Source organism: Tachysurus fulvidraco, chromosome 22, assembly GCF_022655615.1.
Source record: "Tachysurus fulvidraco isolate hzauxx_2018 chromosome 22, HZAU_PFXX_2.0, whole genome shotgun sequence".
Taxonomy (NCBI): domain Eukaryota; kingdom Metazoa; phylum Chordata; class Actinopteri; order Siluriformes; family Bagridae; genus Tachysurus; species Tachysurus fulvidraco.
In genome coordinates this window covers 4,475,536-4,488,592 of record NC_062539.1, presented here as the reverse complement: position 1 = coordinate 4,488,592, position 13,057 = coordinate 4,475,536, and the positions used below count along the sequence as shown (strand labels likewise).

Below are 13,057 nucleotides of genomic sequence, written 5' to 3'. Positions count from 1 at the left end.
TTTAATTAAGTGATTGAGCAGCCCTGTGTGCAGGAGCTAGCACTGGCTAATGCCAGGTTTATCTCAGCTCCTGTTGTGGCTCATTTTGCTTAGCTGGCTGATCTGGGTTATATTTAACCACTATAAACCCTTGGAAATGGCAAGTCGGGGCTCCAGTTACAGTCTTACATGACAAACTTTTGTAAAGCTCAAGACAGATTGCTGATCATTTGGTATTTTACCAAGATGCCAGAAAGTGGTTAATCAATCATAGAGCTGATGTTTAGTTTAAAAAAATCTGCTTTATTGATGTATTAATATATTTTCCATAATGGTCATGTTAAATCACTTAATTGGCTTTGGCTTGCATCTTTTTTTAAAAATAGTTCAACTCATTCATTACAAACATTAACAAAAGAAATCAGTCAGCAAAAACACTCTGTCAGTCATGGAACAATAACCCGAAAATAAATGTTGATGACACACAGAAGTAAAAGATACAGTGCTGTAGCAAGTAGTGTTGGTGCCTCGAGCTCCAGGATTTATGGTTCGCTACTGATCTTGGGGTTACAAGTGGGTTTTCTTCCAAAAGCAGGCTAAAATGTATTAACTTTACATTTTTTCTAGTTGTGAATGTGTTATAGATTCCACTATTTCTATTCTGGCTTTCTTAATGAGATTAAACACTGTTTAGAAAATAATGAGTGCAGAAAAAAGGTCTCGCTTCTCTGTTCTTAGGCACTACGAGAAAGCCTTACTGTTATCCCTCAGTTTTAATAGTACTGTCACCCTATGACACTAATGCAGCAGACAGTTACTAAATTCTTAAAATACAGTACCAGAATCAATAAACATGTTACAAAGATTACAACATAAACACATGTAATGCAATTCAGGAAGGGATTGAACTGCAATCAGCCACAAGAGGGCGACGGAAACAAGGGATTTTTTTTTTTGGAAAGGGCAAATTAGCACTAACAGACTATACTAAATTTTATGCTGTATGAACCTACAGATACATGACTGAGACATATTGTTTTTTTTTTGGGTTACTGAATGGAACAAAGGTTATTTCTCACGCGATTTGCTCCATCATGAGCTGCTTTTGCAACGGCTGCTGTCACAGCCCTTGCACGCTCTGATCCAAGAAGTGAAATTAAACTTGCTGTCACGTTTGTTGCCACTAAACTGGTTAAAAGTGCTCGTGAAAATGGAATTCCCAGTTGAGCCCCTCCACAAAAAATTACAATGTACATCAGAGTTTTAAGATAACTGTCATCGTTAATCAAATTGCTTTCAATCTCAATTGAAGCCTTTCTCTTCTCTTGTTCAATCCTGTGCTCTTCATCCTTGATCCATATTTCAAGTTTCTGCTTCTCTTCTTCACTTTTCTTTATCTTCATCTGCTGCTCTTCCTGTAAATGAATTTGACTGTTCTTCTCTCTCTGCAGACGATTGCGCAGGTGCTGCAGTCTGGCTGGATCTGCACACCGCTTTTCCTTTTCTTTTCTTATCTCAGCTGTTAATTCGTTGATATTGCCTTGGATGTGCTTCCTGCGTATTTGTATTTCTTGCTTCTTCTCCTCAAGGTCTTTAATGATGTTGGCATGCCGATGTTCAGCAATGTGCCTTACTTCTTCCTTTGCGTTCTGAATTTCTTCATCTAGTTTTTCTTGCTTTTTCTGTTCCAACATCTCTTGTGCCTTCACTATAACCTCTGTGTCCTGGTTGGTGAAGTGATGATACTCGTTCTGTTCCAGCAACTCATCCAGCTTCCTCAGGAGCTGTTTAACCTGGTCCTGTTTCTCTCTGATCTTGTTATTGAAAGCCAGGTAACGCCCACCGAATCGTGCAATAAGATCCTGGATTCTCTTGTCCTGTCTTCCCATGAATTGCTCAATCGTCTCTCCTTCCAGCTCGTCTGCACGGGTAAATATGATGATGGTGTGGTCACTGAAGTTCCCCTCAAAAACCTTCTCAATCATATCTACAGTCTTCTGCTGCTCCTCTGTGAAGCGGGTGATCGGTATGATGAGCAGAAATGCATGTGGTCCAGGTGAACACATGAACAGACATCTCAGCACTTCGTCTGTTACTTCATTTTGCTGGAGGTCGGTGTCAAAACAGCCAGGAGTGTCAATCACTGCCAGGCTCTGCCCATTAACTACTCCACATTCCTTCTGGCATTGATTTGTCACTGAACTCATACTTACTTCAGATTGGAAACATTCTTTATCCAAGATGGTGTTTCCAGTGGCACTTTTACCTGAACCTGTTCTGCCCAGCAGCACCAGTCTCAGCTGAGTCACTGGGGACTGGATGTCTCTGTGTGGACTGGAGTTCCTGAACTGGGAACGCTTCATTTCTGGATGCTGTTTTGTATAGAAAGGCAAACAGTGTGAGGTTTCTGTTCGGAAAGTCTGAAAAAGAAAAAACTGTGATTTCATTCGCATTCAAGTCATTCAAATATAAGTACATAAAGCTTATTGTTTCTGTGCTGTTTAACTAGTTACACGGTTTTTAAAACTTTAGGATTAATGGATCAGTATTCTCATTATACTAACTGTATGTCTGATGTAATGAAGTATATTATTTCAGTCAAACAAAAGCATACGCATATATCTTTAAGATTTTAGCATTACTGTCTCTGATGATCTCAGGTTTGACTCTAAGCTTATGGAGCTATCTTTTTTCCTACAAGAGAATGGTGCACATACCCTACATTGAGCCTGACATTCACAGATCACTGAGGAAAAAAGCACACTTATGTTTTAGGCGAATAATATTTTTCAAGGTTGGTTATTTGGTCTAAGTGAACAGCAACATAACCAATTACAATTAGGCTATGTGAGACTTTATCAGAATGAACAGAGTATGTGGCATTTTTAATAAAAAAAACTAGAACATTAACATTAACATAATGTTAATTGTTTTGAGGGTGTCAATGAACTAAATTAGCTAGAAGATTGAACCTTTGTTATCTGGATGGTGAAGTGACAATTCTCGTTCTGTTCCAGCAAATCATCCAGCTTCTTCAGGAGCTGTCTCACTTGGTCCCGGTCTTTTGGGTTTTTGTTATTGAAGGCTAAGAAATGCCCTTTGTATCGTGCAATAAGATCCTGGATTCTCTGATCCTGTCCTCTCATGAAGTGCTCAATCGTCTCTCCTTCCAGCTCGTCTGCACGTGTAAATATGATGATGGTGTGGTCACTGAAGTTCCCCTCGAAAAACTTCTCAATCATATCTACAGTCTTCTGCTGCTCCTCTGTGAAGCGGGCGATTGGTATGATGAGCAGAAACGCATGTGGTCCAGGTGAACACATGACCAGACATCTCAACACTTCATCTGTTATTTTATCTTGCTGGAGGTCGGTGTCAAACCAGCCAGGAGTGTCAATCACTGCCAGGCTCCGCCCATCAACTACTCCACATTCCTTTTGGCATTGATTTGTCACTGAGCTCATGCTCAGTTTAGATGGAAAACATTTTTTATCCAAGATGGTGTTTCTAGTGGCACTTTTACCTGAACCTGATCTTCCCAGCAGCACCAGTCTCAATTGAGTCTCAGGGGACTGGATGTCCCTGTGTGGACTGGAGTTCCTGAACTGGGAACGCTTCATTTCTGGATGTTTTTTTTAATAGAAAGGCAAAACGGTATGAGGTTTGTTTCTGAAATGCTCTGAATGTCTGAAAAAGAAAAAGCCAGTGATTACATACTGACCCAATCAAACATGAGTGCATAAAGAATTTTAATGTTAATGTTTAAATACACTGTTTCTGTGCTAGTTAACTAGTTACAAAACTTTAACTGGCTAGTGTACCATTACCAATGAATATATACAGTATGAGTGAACAAAATGGCGCAGTGCTATTGATCAATATGTAAAATAATAAGATTTAATGCCAACCTGTATTTTTGTCATAAGATTACATTAATGTAACATTTCAATTAAAATTCTAATAAAATGACTGCTAGTTAAGGCCATAAAGTCAGCAGTAATTTTAGCTGAAGGAGTTTTGCATATAACTGAAAAAGATTTGGAAGTATTTGAAAATTATCGAAACAATATTTCTTACATTATTGTGCTATTGCATTTTACCTAATAAACAAATGAGATTATGATCTTTTTATTCTTCTTCTTATTATTATTAGTATTATTTTAATTTACTAAAATCATACTTTTTGCCCTTTAACTGATTTAACAAACATTATTCCGACTCAGCTGTATAACTATCCGAAAAACGAGGAAAAATGCATTAATTACTCACCACCAAAGCACGGACAAAACGTTTCCTCAAAATACAGAACTCTCTCTCTCTCTCTCTCTCTCTCTCTCTCTCTCTCTCTCTCTCTCTCTCTCTCTTTCCTCTTCTAAGTTTCGTTTCTCCAGAAAACTAATAAGAATAAGAATAACGGTAAAACTCTGTGGAAAGCCAATGGGGCCAAACGAAGAGAGCTGATACAGTTACACCGCGAGGTAGATGCTGTGTCTTTTAGTGGATAACCTTTTGATCAGAAAAAAAAAAAACATTTTAAAATGTTAGACCTTTATTGTGGTTGAAATATATGCAAAGAATAAACATTTTTCGGTTTAAGGACGCTTATGCATGGGCATCATTGTGGCCTCACACATTCCCTGTGTGTTTTAATCCTATCTTGCCATTCTATTTTGTTATTTTCTTGTTAGGTCCAGGTGAACACACGACATCTTAGCACTTCCTGTGTTATATCATTCTGCTGGAGGGATGTGCCCCTGCTGTGAGTGCTGGTTCAGAGCACTTTTCTGACACCTAGACTTAAAAACCGCTTGTGTCAGGGTTACTGTGACAAGACAAAAGAGAATGTTGTTAGCACCATTTTTAAATCATTTTAAATCAGGATTCGCCACGTTTGGATGCCAACGTATGTTCGCAATGCCATGAGCATTAACAGTAAAACAACATCCGCCATTGTAAGACTTGGCCCTGTGAAGGCTCTCTAGCCCATAGAAAGGCAAACCGGTTCTTAGAAGGCTTGCCATGGGAACAATTTCGAACCAGCACTCTGAACCAGCACCCCGTTCTTTCTGGTGGAAAGGGGGCAATAAAGAACAAGCCTAGTAGCGTACATATTGGTCCACTTACATAGAACCTCAGGAGAGAGGGACAAATATCTTTCAGTTAGTACTAAACTTCACTTCTTTGGTACTAATCCTATCACTAAACACAAAACGAATTACTCTACTGTATTATACTATTCTAAACCTATGACTGATTTATAAGCTGTAATAATTACTTAAATAATGTATCTAAACTGTTAAAATAATACGTTTGACTGAGTGTATGTGGTTTTCAGTGGAGGATTTGGTACATTGAACTAGGGTTATTTAATTAATTATTAAACATTAAACATTAAAGGTTTAACATCTCTCCAAACAAAACTCACCAACTGATAGCTGGAGTTGCCAAAACAGATCAAAGTACTCTGTTTCTCCTGCCAGAAGCTCATATGAAATGTAGCAGAGACACATCAGGTAACAAAATCAGCAAACACAATAAACAACAACCTAACAACAGCATGTAAATGTACTTGTACCTGTTTTTAAATAAAAGTATCACAAGGCAGGTCTAACCTATTTAAAATCAACCCTGTGGACTCTAGAGTGAGTGGTACAAAACAACTCTTTAGCAGTGTTTACATACTACACTTTATTAAGCTCATTTTTCCTGAGACCAAAGGAAGGATTCAGAACATCATATCTATCCATATCCATGTGGTGAAATGGTTTCGCTGTATTGTCCTTTTTGAAAGAAACCTAAGAACATGGTTCTGAATGGAAAGCATTATCATTGCATCAATTTTTGTTGTTGCTGTGTAGTCTTTGTCCTTCAACCCACCCACAATATACAATAGCAACACAACCATTCCCTCAATGCTTTGATACTTACGGCATGAAGGAAATCTTGTTTTTTAGTGATATGACATCAGTAAAATTGATTTTACACATTGTACAACATCTGCATTAAAAGAATCAGTGTATGTTTATAAACACAATATGATCAGAAATGTATATGAATTAATGAAAACAAGACATGCGTTGAGACATCTCAAATTGATTTTATTTTAAAGGATACATTATTAAACCGGATATAAATAATCAAACTGAATCCCAAACACTGTTACATGAAAACACGCTCGCATATCTGATTACTGAAAAGTTTACATGCTATTAGGATAATAACATAGACGTAATTAGAATTACAGTTCTAGTTACTGCATCGCTTTTACTACTTTACTAATAAAATGTATTGTAATTACTGCATTAAAGAGAAGCCCAAAGATGGAGCTGCTTTGTTCTAAACACTGAAGAACAGAAGCAATACACTGACTGTGATTAGTACCTATTAGCATATTCTAAAACACAATGAATAATACAAGAGAATATGACTGTAATAAAAAGGTAATTTTTAAAATTTTTTTTCTACACTACAAGCATCGGATATGAAATAATACCACCAGACAGACTAGAGCAGAGGCGCTAATCTCATTTTATGTAACAGGTCTCATTTAAGTTTGTCCAATGTCACATGGGTCAAATTGAATATTTATCACTTATAAATCACTTTTATTACTATTACTATTACCATTTTCATGTCCAAATGATGGCTTTACCACACAGGGTCTTCCATAAATATTCAACTCCAACCTGAACCATTTTGTAGTGTAACAAACTAGATGTAAATTGGATTATATTGGATCAATGCATGGATTTATGTAGTAAATAGAAAAGGTAATATTAAATGGATTATATTGATCTTCTAAAATTTTGGATTATATGTAAAGTTGGTAGTTTCCTAATGGAGAGCTTGGTTTATTATTCTGATAGAAAAACAGATACATACTTGATTCAATTCGCTTCAGTTCAGTTTACACAATTCTATTATCTGTGTCTGATTCTCATCCCTGGTTTAATGAATTACAAAATTATAGACTCGTCCAAACTCTCATGATAAGACAGATATATTTTGGATTTTGTGTTACTGAATGGAACAAAGGCTAGTCACCATTGGAGCTACATTTGCTGCTGCAGTAATTAAAGGAGCTGCTTTTGTAGCTGCTGCAATCATGGCGGCTGCAACCTGTGGTCCGAACAGTGCAGTTAACTCTGTTGCTATTCCTACAGGTGCTGCGGTCATAAAAAGTGCAGGTGCAAGTGCAAATACAGCTCCAGCTCCAACTCCAGTGCCTCCCAAAAAAATGATGAGGTACTTCAGGATAGTTATATATGTTTCATTGTAATACCATTTCTCTTCATCATTTGAAGCCTTTTCTCTTTCCTCTTGCTCTCTTCTTTGCTCTTCTTCCTTCATCCATATTTCTACTTCCTTAATCTTTTCTTCACTTTCCTTTATCCTTAACTCCTTCTCTTTCTCCAGGTTTCTGACGCTGATTTTTGCATTCTCTAGAGATTCCTGCAGCAACTGCAGCCTGTGTGGATCTTCATAAAGGTTTTCACTTTCTTTGTTAATCTGTACTGTTAAACGGAGGATTATACCCTGGATGTGACTCCTGCGTCTTTCTATATCTTGCTTTTCTGCCTCAAGGGCTTTATCAATGTCAGACTTTTGACGTAAAGCCATCTGCTGTACTTCCTGCTTGGCCTTCTTAACTGCTTCATCTAGTTTTTCTTGTTTTTTTTGTTTCAACATTGTTAGTGCCCTCTCTACAGCCTCTGTCTTCTGGTTGGTGAAATGACGATACTCGTTCTGTTCCAGCAACTCATCCAGCTTTCTCAGGAGCTGTTTCACCTGGTCCTGTTTCTCTCTGGTCTTGTTATTGAAAGCCAGGTAACGCCCACCGAATCGTGCAATAAGATCCTGGATTCTCTGATCCTGTTTTCTCATAAAGTTCTCAATCGTCTCTCCTTCCAGCTCGTCTGCACGGGTAAATATGATGATGGTGTGGTCACTGAAGTTCCCCTCAAAAACCTTCTCAATCATATCTACAGTCTTCTGCTGCTCTTCTGTGAAGCGGGCGATCGGTATGATGAGCAGAAATGCATGTGGTCCAGGTGAACACATGACCAGACATCTCAGCACTTCATCTGCTATTTTATTTTGCTGGAGGTCGGTGTCAAACCAGCCAGGAGTGTCAATCACTGCTAGACTCCGCCCATTAACTACTCCACATTCCTTCTGGCATTGATTTGTCACTGAACTCATACTTACTTCAGATTGGAAACATTTTTTATCCAAGATGGTGTTTCCAGTGGCACTTTTACCTGAACCTGTTCTGCCCAGCAGCACCAGTCTCAGCTGAGTGACTGGGGACTGGATGTCTTTCTGTGGACTGGAGTTCCTGAACTGGGAACGCTTCATTTCTGAATACTCTTTTAATACAAATGCAAACGGTATGAAGTTTGTTTCTGAAATGCTCTTAATATCTGAAAAAGAAAAAGCCAGTGATTACATACCGACCCAATCAAATATGACTACATAAAGAATTTTAACGTTAATATTTAAATACACTGTTTCTGTGCTAGTTAACTAGTTACGAGGCCTTAGATACTTTATTATTAATGGATCAGTATTCTCATTATACTAACTGTATAATGTCTAATGTAGTATTTCAGTAACACCCAACACATCTTTACGTGCTAACTAGAGAATTATTAATTCATATGGAAAATGCTTAAATGAAGTCGTATAATTGCTGTGTATTTGGTTAACGTTGTCACAAAATTCTATTCAAATTTTGAAGATTTTGAGTGTGTAGTGGTTAGCATAACTGTCTCTGATGTTCTCAGGTCCGATTCCAAGATTATAAAGCTGTGCTAAGTTTTGGATAAGATAATATGTAAAAGCCACCAAAAATAGGTTGGTCTTCTGGTCTGGCATCCTCATGGAAGCCAGAAAATATATAGGTTTAGGATGAGGATAGAAAAGTTTTGTGAATATAACTTAAAACTATTTGGATGCCTATTTTTAGTCCAAACTATCTATCTATCTATCTATCTATCTATCTATCTATCTATCTATCTATCTATCTATCTATCTATCTATTTATTTATTTATTTATACAAAGTTATAGATAGATTATAAAGTATACAGCATATTAACAGCAGTAAACACTTGCCCCATTATGAGGGTCAAACTATGAGTCATTTCATCTCATTTCTATAAAATGTGCTAAATTTTCTGTTCCTACAGGATCATTTGTGTGTATAAAATGTTGTGGCTCAGTATAAATCTGCCTTATATTATCTTATCTTATTCTTAAACAGAACAGAAATTATGTTATTTTCATGGAATATGATATTTTGTCTGAATAATCATGATAGCCCTTTAACTGACTCAACAAACATCACTCCTACTGAGAAGTCTAACTCTGAGAAAAATGAGGAAAGATGCATAAATGTCTCACCTTTTTCCAAAGCAAAGACAAAAAGATGTCTCTGTCGACGAAAGTCTCTCTCTCTCTCTCTCTCTCTCTCTCTCTCTCTCTCTCTCTCTCTCTCTCTCTTCTACTTCCTTCATTCTTACTCTCTATGAAAAGCCATTGGGATCAAAAGAAGAGAAATGGTACAATACACCCAATAGAGGGAGTGTTTCTTTTCTCTGCACTTGGAATGACTGTATTTTACAGTCAGTAACATATACATATAACATATAAACAAACATATAATGCTATTTAAATGTTGACACTGATGTTTTCTTTTTTTTATAATTAGATTAGGAATGTTCTAGATGTGGTGTCTATTAGTAATGTTAAATTCTCATTTTTATGTTTATTCACACTAACAAAATTTTAAGATGCAAGACCTTTATTTGTGGTTAAGATAAATGCAAAAAATATAAACATATTTCAGTTTTGTAAAACCTGATGTTTCAGAACTACAAGCAGGACCATAGTAGTTGCTCCACAGTCCTCAAGTTTAACCTTTACACAACTTTATTTTGAATAACTGGATGAATCTGTACACTCATTTTAATATGTTTACAGAATATACTTTGAAAGAATGAAGTATAGTATTTTTGTAACACCAACACAACCTGTAGTATCTATCTATGGCTAGTGTCCCATTACAGATGAATGTATATTTGAGTGAAATACATGGTTTACTTATTCTAATATGAATAAATTGAGCTAGCTTAAACATAAAAATGAGCAACATACTGGAAAAAACTGGAAAGAATTCCCTGAGAGCTGAACAAAATTTGTTTGGTTTCATTTTTGTTAATCAATGTGTTATGGGAAACTGGTAGCTCAGTGACTAAGACCGTGGCCCACTGATTGAAGGGTTGTGAGTTCATATCCTACCTTTGGTATGGTGCTACACCTGGGTCCTAAGACAGAACTGTAAATAAAGGTAAATATTAGCCACTTTGGGTAAGCATATCTACCAAATCTCTAAAAATCTATCAATCACTTCTTAATTTATGTGATTTTCCTCACATACTGCATCTAACTAGAAAAGCCACCAAATATGGACTGTTTATTTGAATTTGCTTGTATGTCACCGGATTTTTTGTCATTATTTATGTTACTTGGCTAATTTTTGTTGAATATGTTGTTGTAAAGTTACTTATGCTTAGGGTGACCAGATTTGGGTGTTTGTAAAAGAGGACACTTCAGCGCGCGAGAGTGGGGGGTGGGGGGGTTGGTTTCGTATATGGAACTATGAACTTGTGAATTCATACAAATGTGTCAACAGACATGGTGACTATGTATGATAATGAGCTCTATTGGCTGGCCCAACGCTAACAGAAAAACACTGCCTCAAAAGGCTATTTTGAACACTTGAAAGTTTTAAATGTGCAAAAACAAATTATACATTTGTATACAATGTAAAGTATAGTCACAACAATAATTGCACAAAATAATACATTTTAAAGTTGAAAAGTGGAACAATGGATGATACTTTTCAGTCCTCCTCACGTGGGGCATATTTTTCAGAGGACTGAATCTTTCCCAACAGTCTACGATTACTCATTAAGTAAGAATGGAAGTCTTTGCAGGTCACTCACTCACTCACTCACTCATTTTCTACCGCTTTTATCCGAACTACCTCGGGTCACGGGGAGCCTGTGCCTATCTCAGGCGTCATCGGGCATCAAGGCAGGATACACCCTGGACGGAGTACCAACCCATCGCAGGGCACACACACACACACTCTCATTCACTCACGCATTCACACACTACGGACAATTTTCCAGAGATGCCAATCAACCTACCATGCATGTCTTTGGACTGGGGGAGGAAACCGGAGTACCCGGAGGAAACCCCCGAGGCACGAGGCAAACTCCACACACACAAGGCGGAGGCGGGAATCGAACCCCGACCCTGGGGAGTGAGGCGAACGTGCTACCCACTAAGCCACCGTGTCCCCCCTCTTTGCAGGTCATGTTCTTGTAATTGTACTGAGTGCACAGAATCCCCTTCAGTGAATCAACAGACTAGCAATTCCTCTCCTTGGTCCACTGGGCTTGCATCAGTGAAAACATACACTCAACATTTGCATTGTGAGCAGGTATGGCAAAAAAAATTGAAAAAATCTTAAGCAGCTCTGAATGAAAATCAACACTTTTGGATCTTTCAAAGAATTTGGTCCACCTCTGGTGTGCTTGAAGATCACTGAAGTCTGCATCACTGTTACTTCTCTCAATGAAATTCTTTAGATTGGTGACCTGATCAAAGCACTTTGAATCATCAATGTCCACCCCTTTCCCAGCTAGGTGCCTGATACAGACCTCTACGTCATTCCAGACAGGAATCTCACTCAGATCCATTCACATAAAAGTGGAAAACTCCTCCATGGGTTCCATCCATCTGAACTTTGCACACCGCCGTTTTTCCAATCAAAATACAGAATGAGCAGAGGGAATATCTTTACTGCTCCATGATTGCTGCCATCAGTAGACACGCCACAGTAGGGGATATCTTGAAGTGCTTCTAGCGCAACTTCAACAGAATGTGGGGCTATCACAGTATTTACAATTGCCTCTGTATTTGTTCGAGCGCTTGAGAATTTTTGAGCTGTTTTAGAATCTGTGAAAACCTTTAACAAGCCAGATGTGCAGTCCATTGACCTGTAGCTTTCGTGGTGCTTAACCGTGTAGCATAGGCAGCCTCAGCAGCAGTGACAGCTGCACTTTCGTTTTTACTTACGAAAAACTCCGTCACTTTAGCTGATAAGCTCTCGCCCCTCGCTGCCTTTCAATGCTTTGCGAACATATGTGTGCCTCTAGGACCTGCTTTGCAGGTCAGGCACTCAGCTTCATGTTGATCTCGACCGAGACGAAAACATGGAAATTACACTTGCGTTTCGGCATGGCTGAAGATGCCGGGTAGCCATGCAGCCATGCGCTTTGCCAGTGGTAAACAAGGAAGTTCGCGCTTGAGGTGACTGACCAATTGAATGTGTACAGAGAATACTACCGACCAATGACGGCAGCTCTACACCCTACACTTCCACTCAATGCAAAGCGAACTGTATGCGGAGGGCGGGACTAGTATGCGAATGAAAGAGAGAGCAATGCAAAAAAATCCCGGACGATTTAGAAATTCCGCCCGGACACATTTTTAGGTTTCAAAAAGAGGACATGTTCGTGCAAAAGAGGACGTCTGGTCACCCTACTTATGCTGTTCTGATTTTATGTAGTCTTGTCATGTCTGATTCCTGTTGCATGACTTTTTTTAGTATCTTGTGCAAAGATCACTGATCTAAGCATGGATGATACAATAAAAAGTCTTCAGCTTCACAAACTTAACTGTTTCTCTCACAATAACAAGAGCAAGCATAATAACAACAGTAATGAAACAGTGACATCTAGTGGTCATTCCAGAAAGTATGTTCCTTTACAGTAAACGCATTCACCACAGAATAACATCAGTTGTTTATCTCTCTCTCTCTCTCTCTCTCTCTCTCTCTCTCTCTCTCTCTCTCTCTCTCTCTCTCTCTCTCTCCCCTCTTCTAAGTTTCGTTTCTTTAGAAAATGAATAAGAAAAAGAATAACGGTAAAACTCTGTGGAAAACCAATGGGGCCAAACGTTGGTACACCGCGAGGTAGATGCTGTTTCTTTTAGTGGATAACTTTT

At 38.2% G+C, this 13,057-nt stretch overlaps 2 protein-coding genes across 3 annotated transcripts; both read right to left on the bottom strand.

The window, feature by feature from the left end:
- Positions 1–261: 261 nt before the first annotated feature.
- Positions 262–4,346, bottom strand: LOC113645137 (GTPase IMAP family member 8-like). 2 transcript variants are annotated; one of them, XM_027150456.2, is made up of 3 exons: positions 4,249–4,346; positions 2,952–3,666; positions 262–2,399 (listed from the first exon to the last, which is right to left on the bottom strand). In XM_027150456.2, exons 2-3 carry the CDS (start codon positions 3,597–3,599, stop codon positions 1,029–1,031), a joined length of 2,019 nt encoding a protein of 672 aa, XP_027006257.2. In that variant the 5' UTR covers positions 3,600–3,666; positions 4,249–4,346; the 3' UTR covers positions 262–1,028. The 2 variants fall into 2 exon arrangements, with proteins under 2 accessions (XP_027006257.2, XP_047662382.1); XM_047806426.1 differs by having other exon boundaries at positions 262–2,351.
- Positions 4,347–6,056: 1,710 nt separating this feature from the next.
- LOC113645138 (GTPase IMAP family member 7-like) lies at positions 6,057–9,506 on the bottom strand. The gene is made up of 2 exons (XM_027150457.2): positions 9,383–9,506; positions 6,057–8,402 (listed from the first exon to the last, which is right to left on the bottom strand). The coding sequence occupies exon 2, from the start codon at positions 8,335–8,337 to the stop codon at positions 6,997–6,999; it is 1,341 nt and encodes a 446-aa protein (XP_027006258.2). The 5' UTR covers positions 8,338–8,402; positions 9,383–9,506; the 3' UTR covers positions 6,057–6,996.
- Between the last annotated feature and the right edge of the window lie 3,551 nt (positions 9,507–13,057).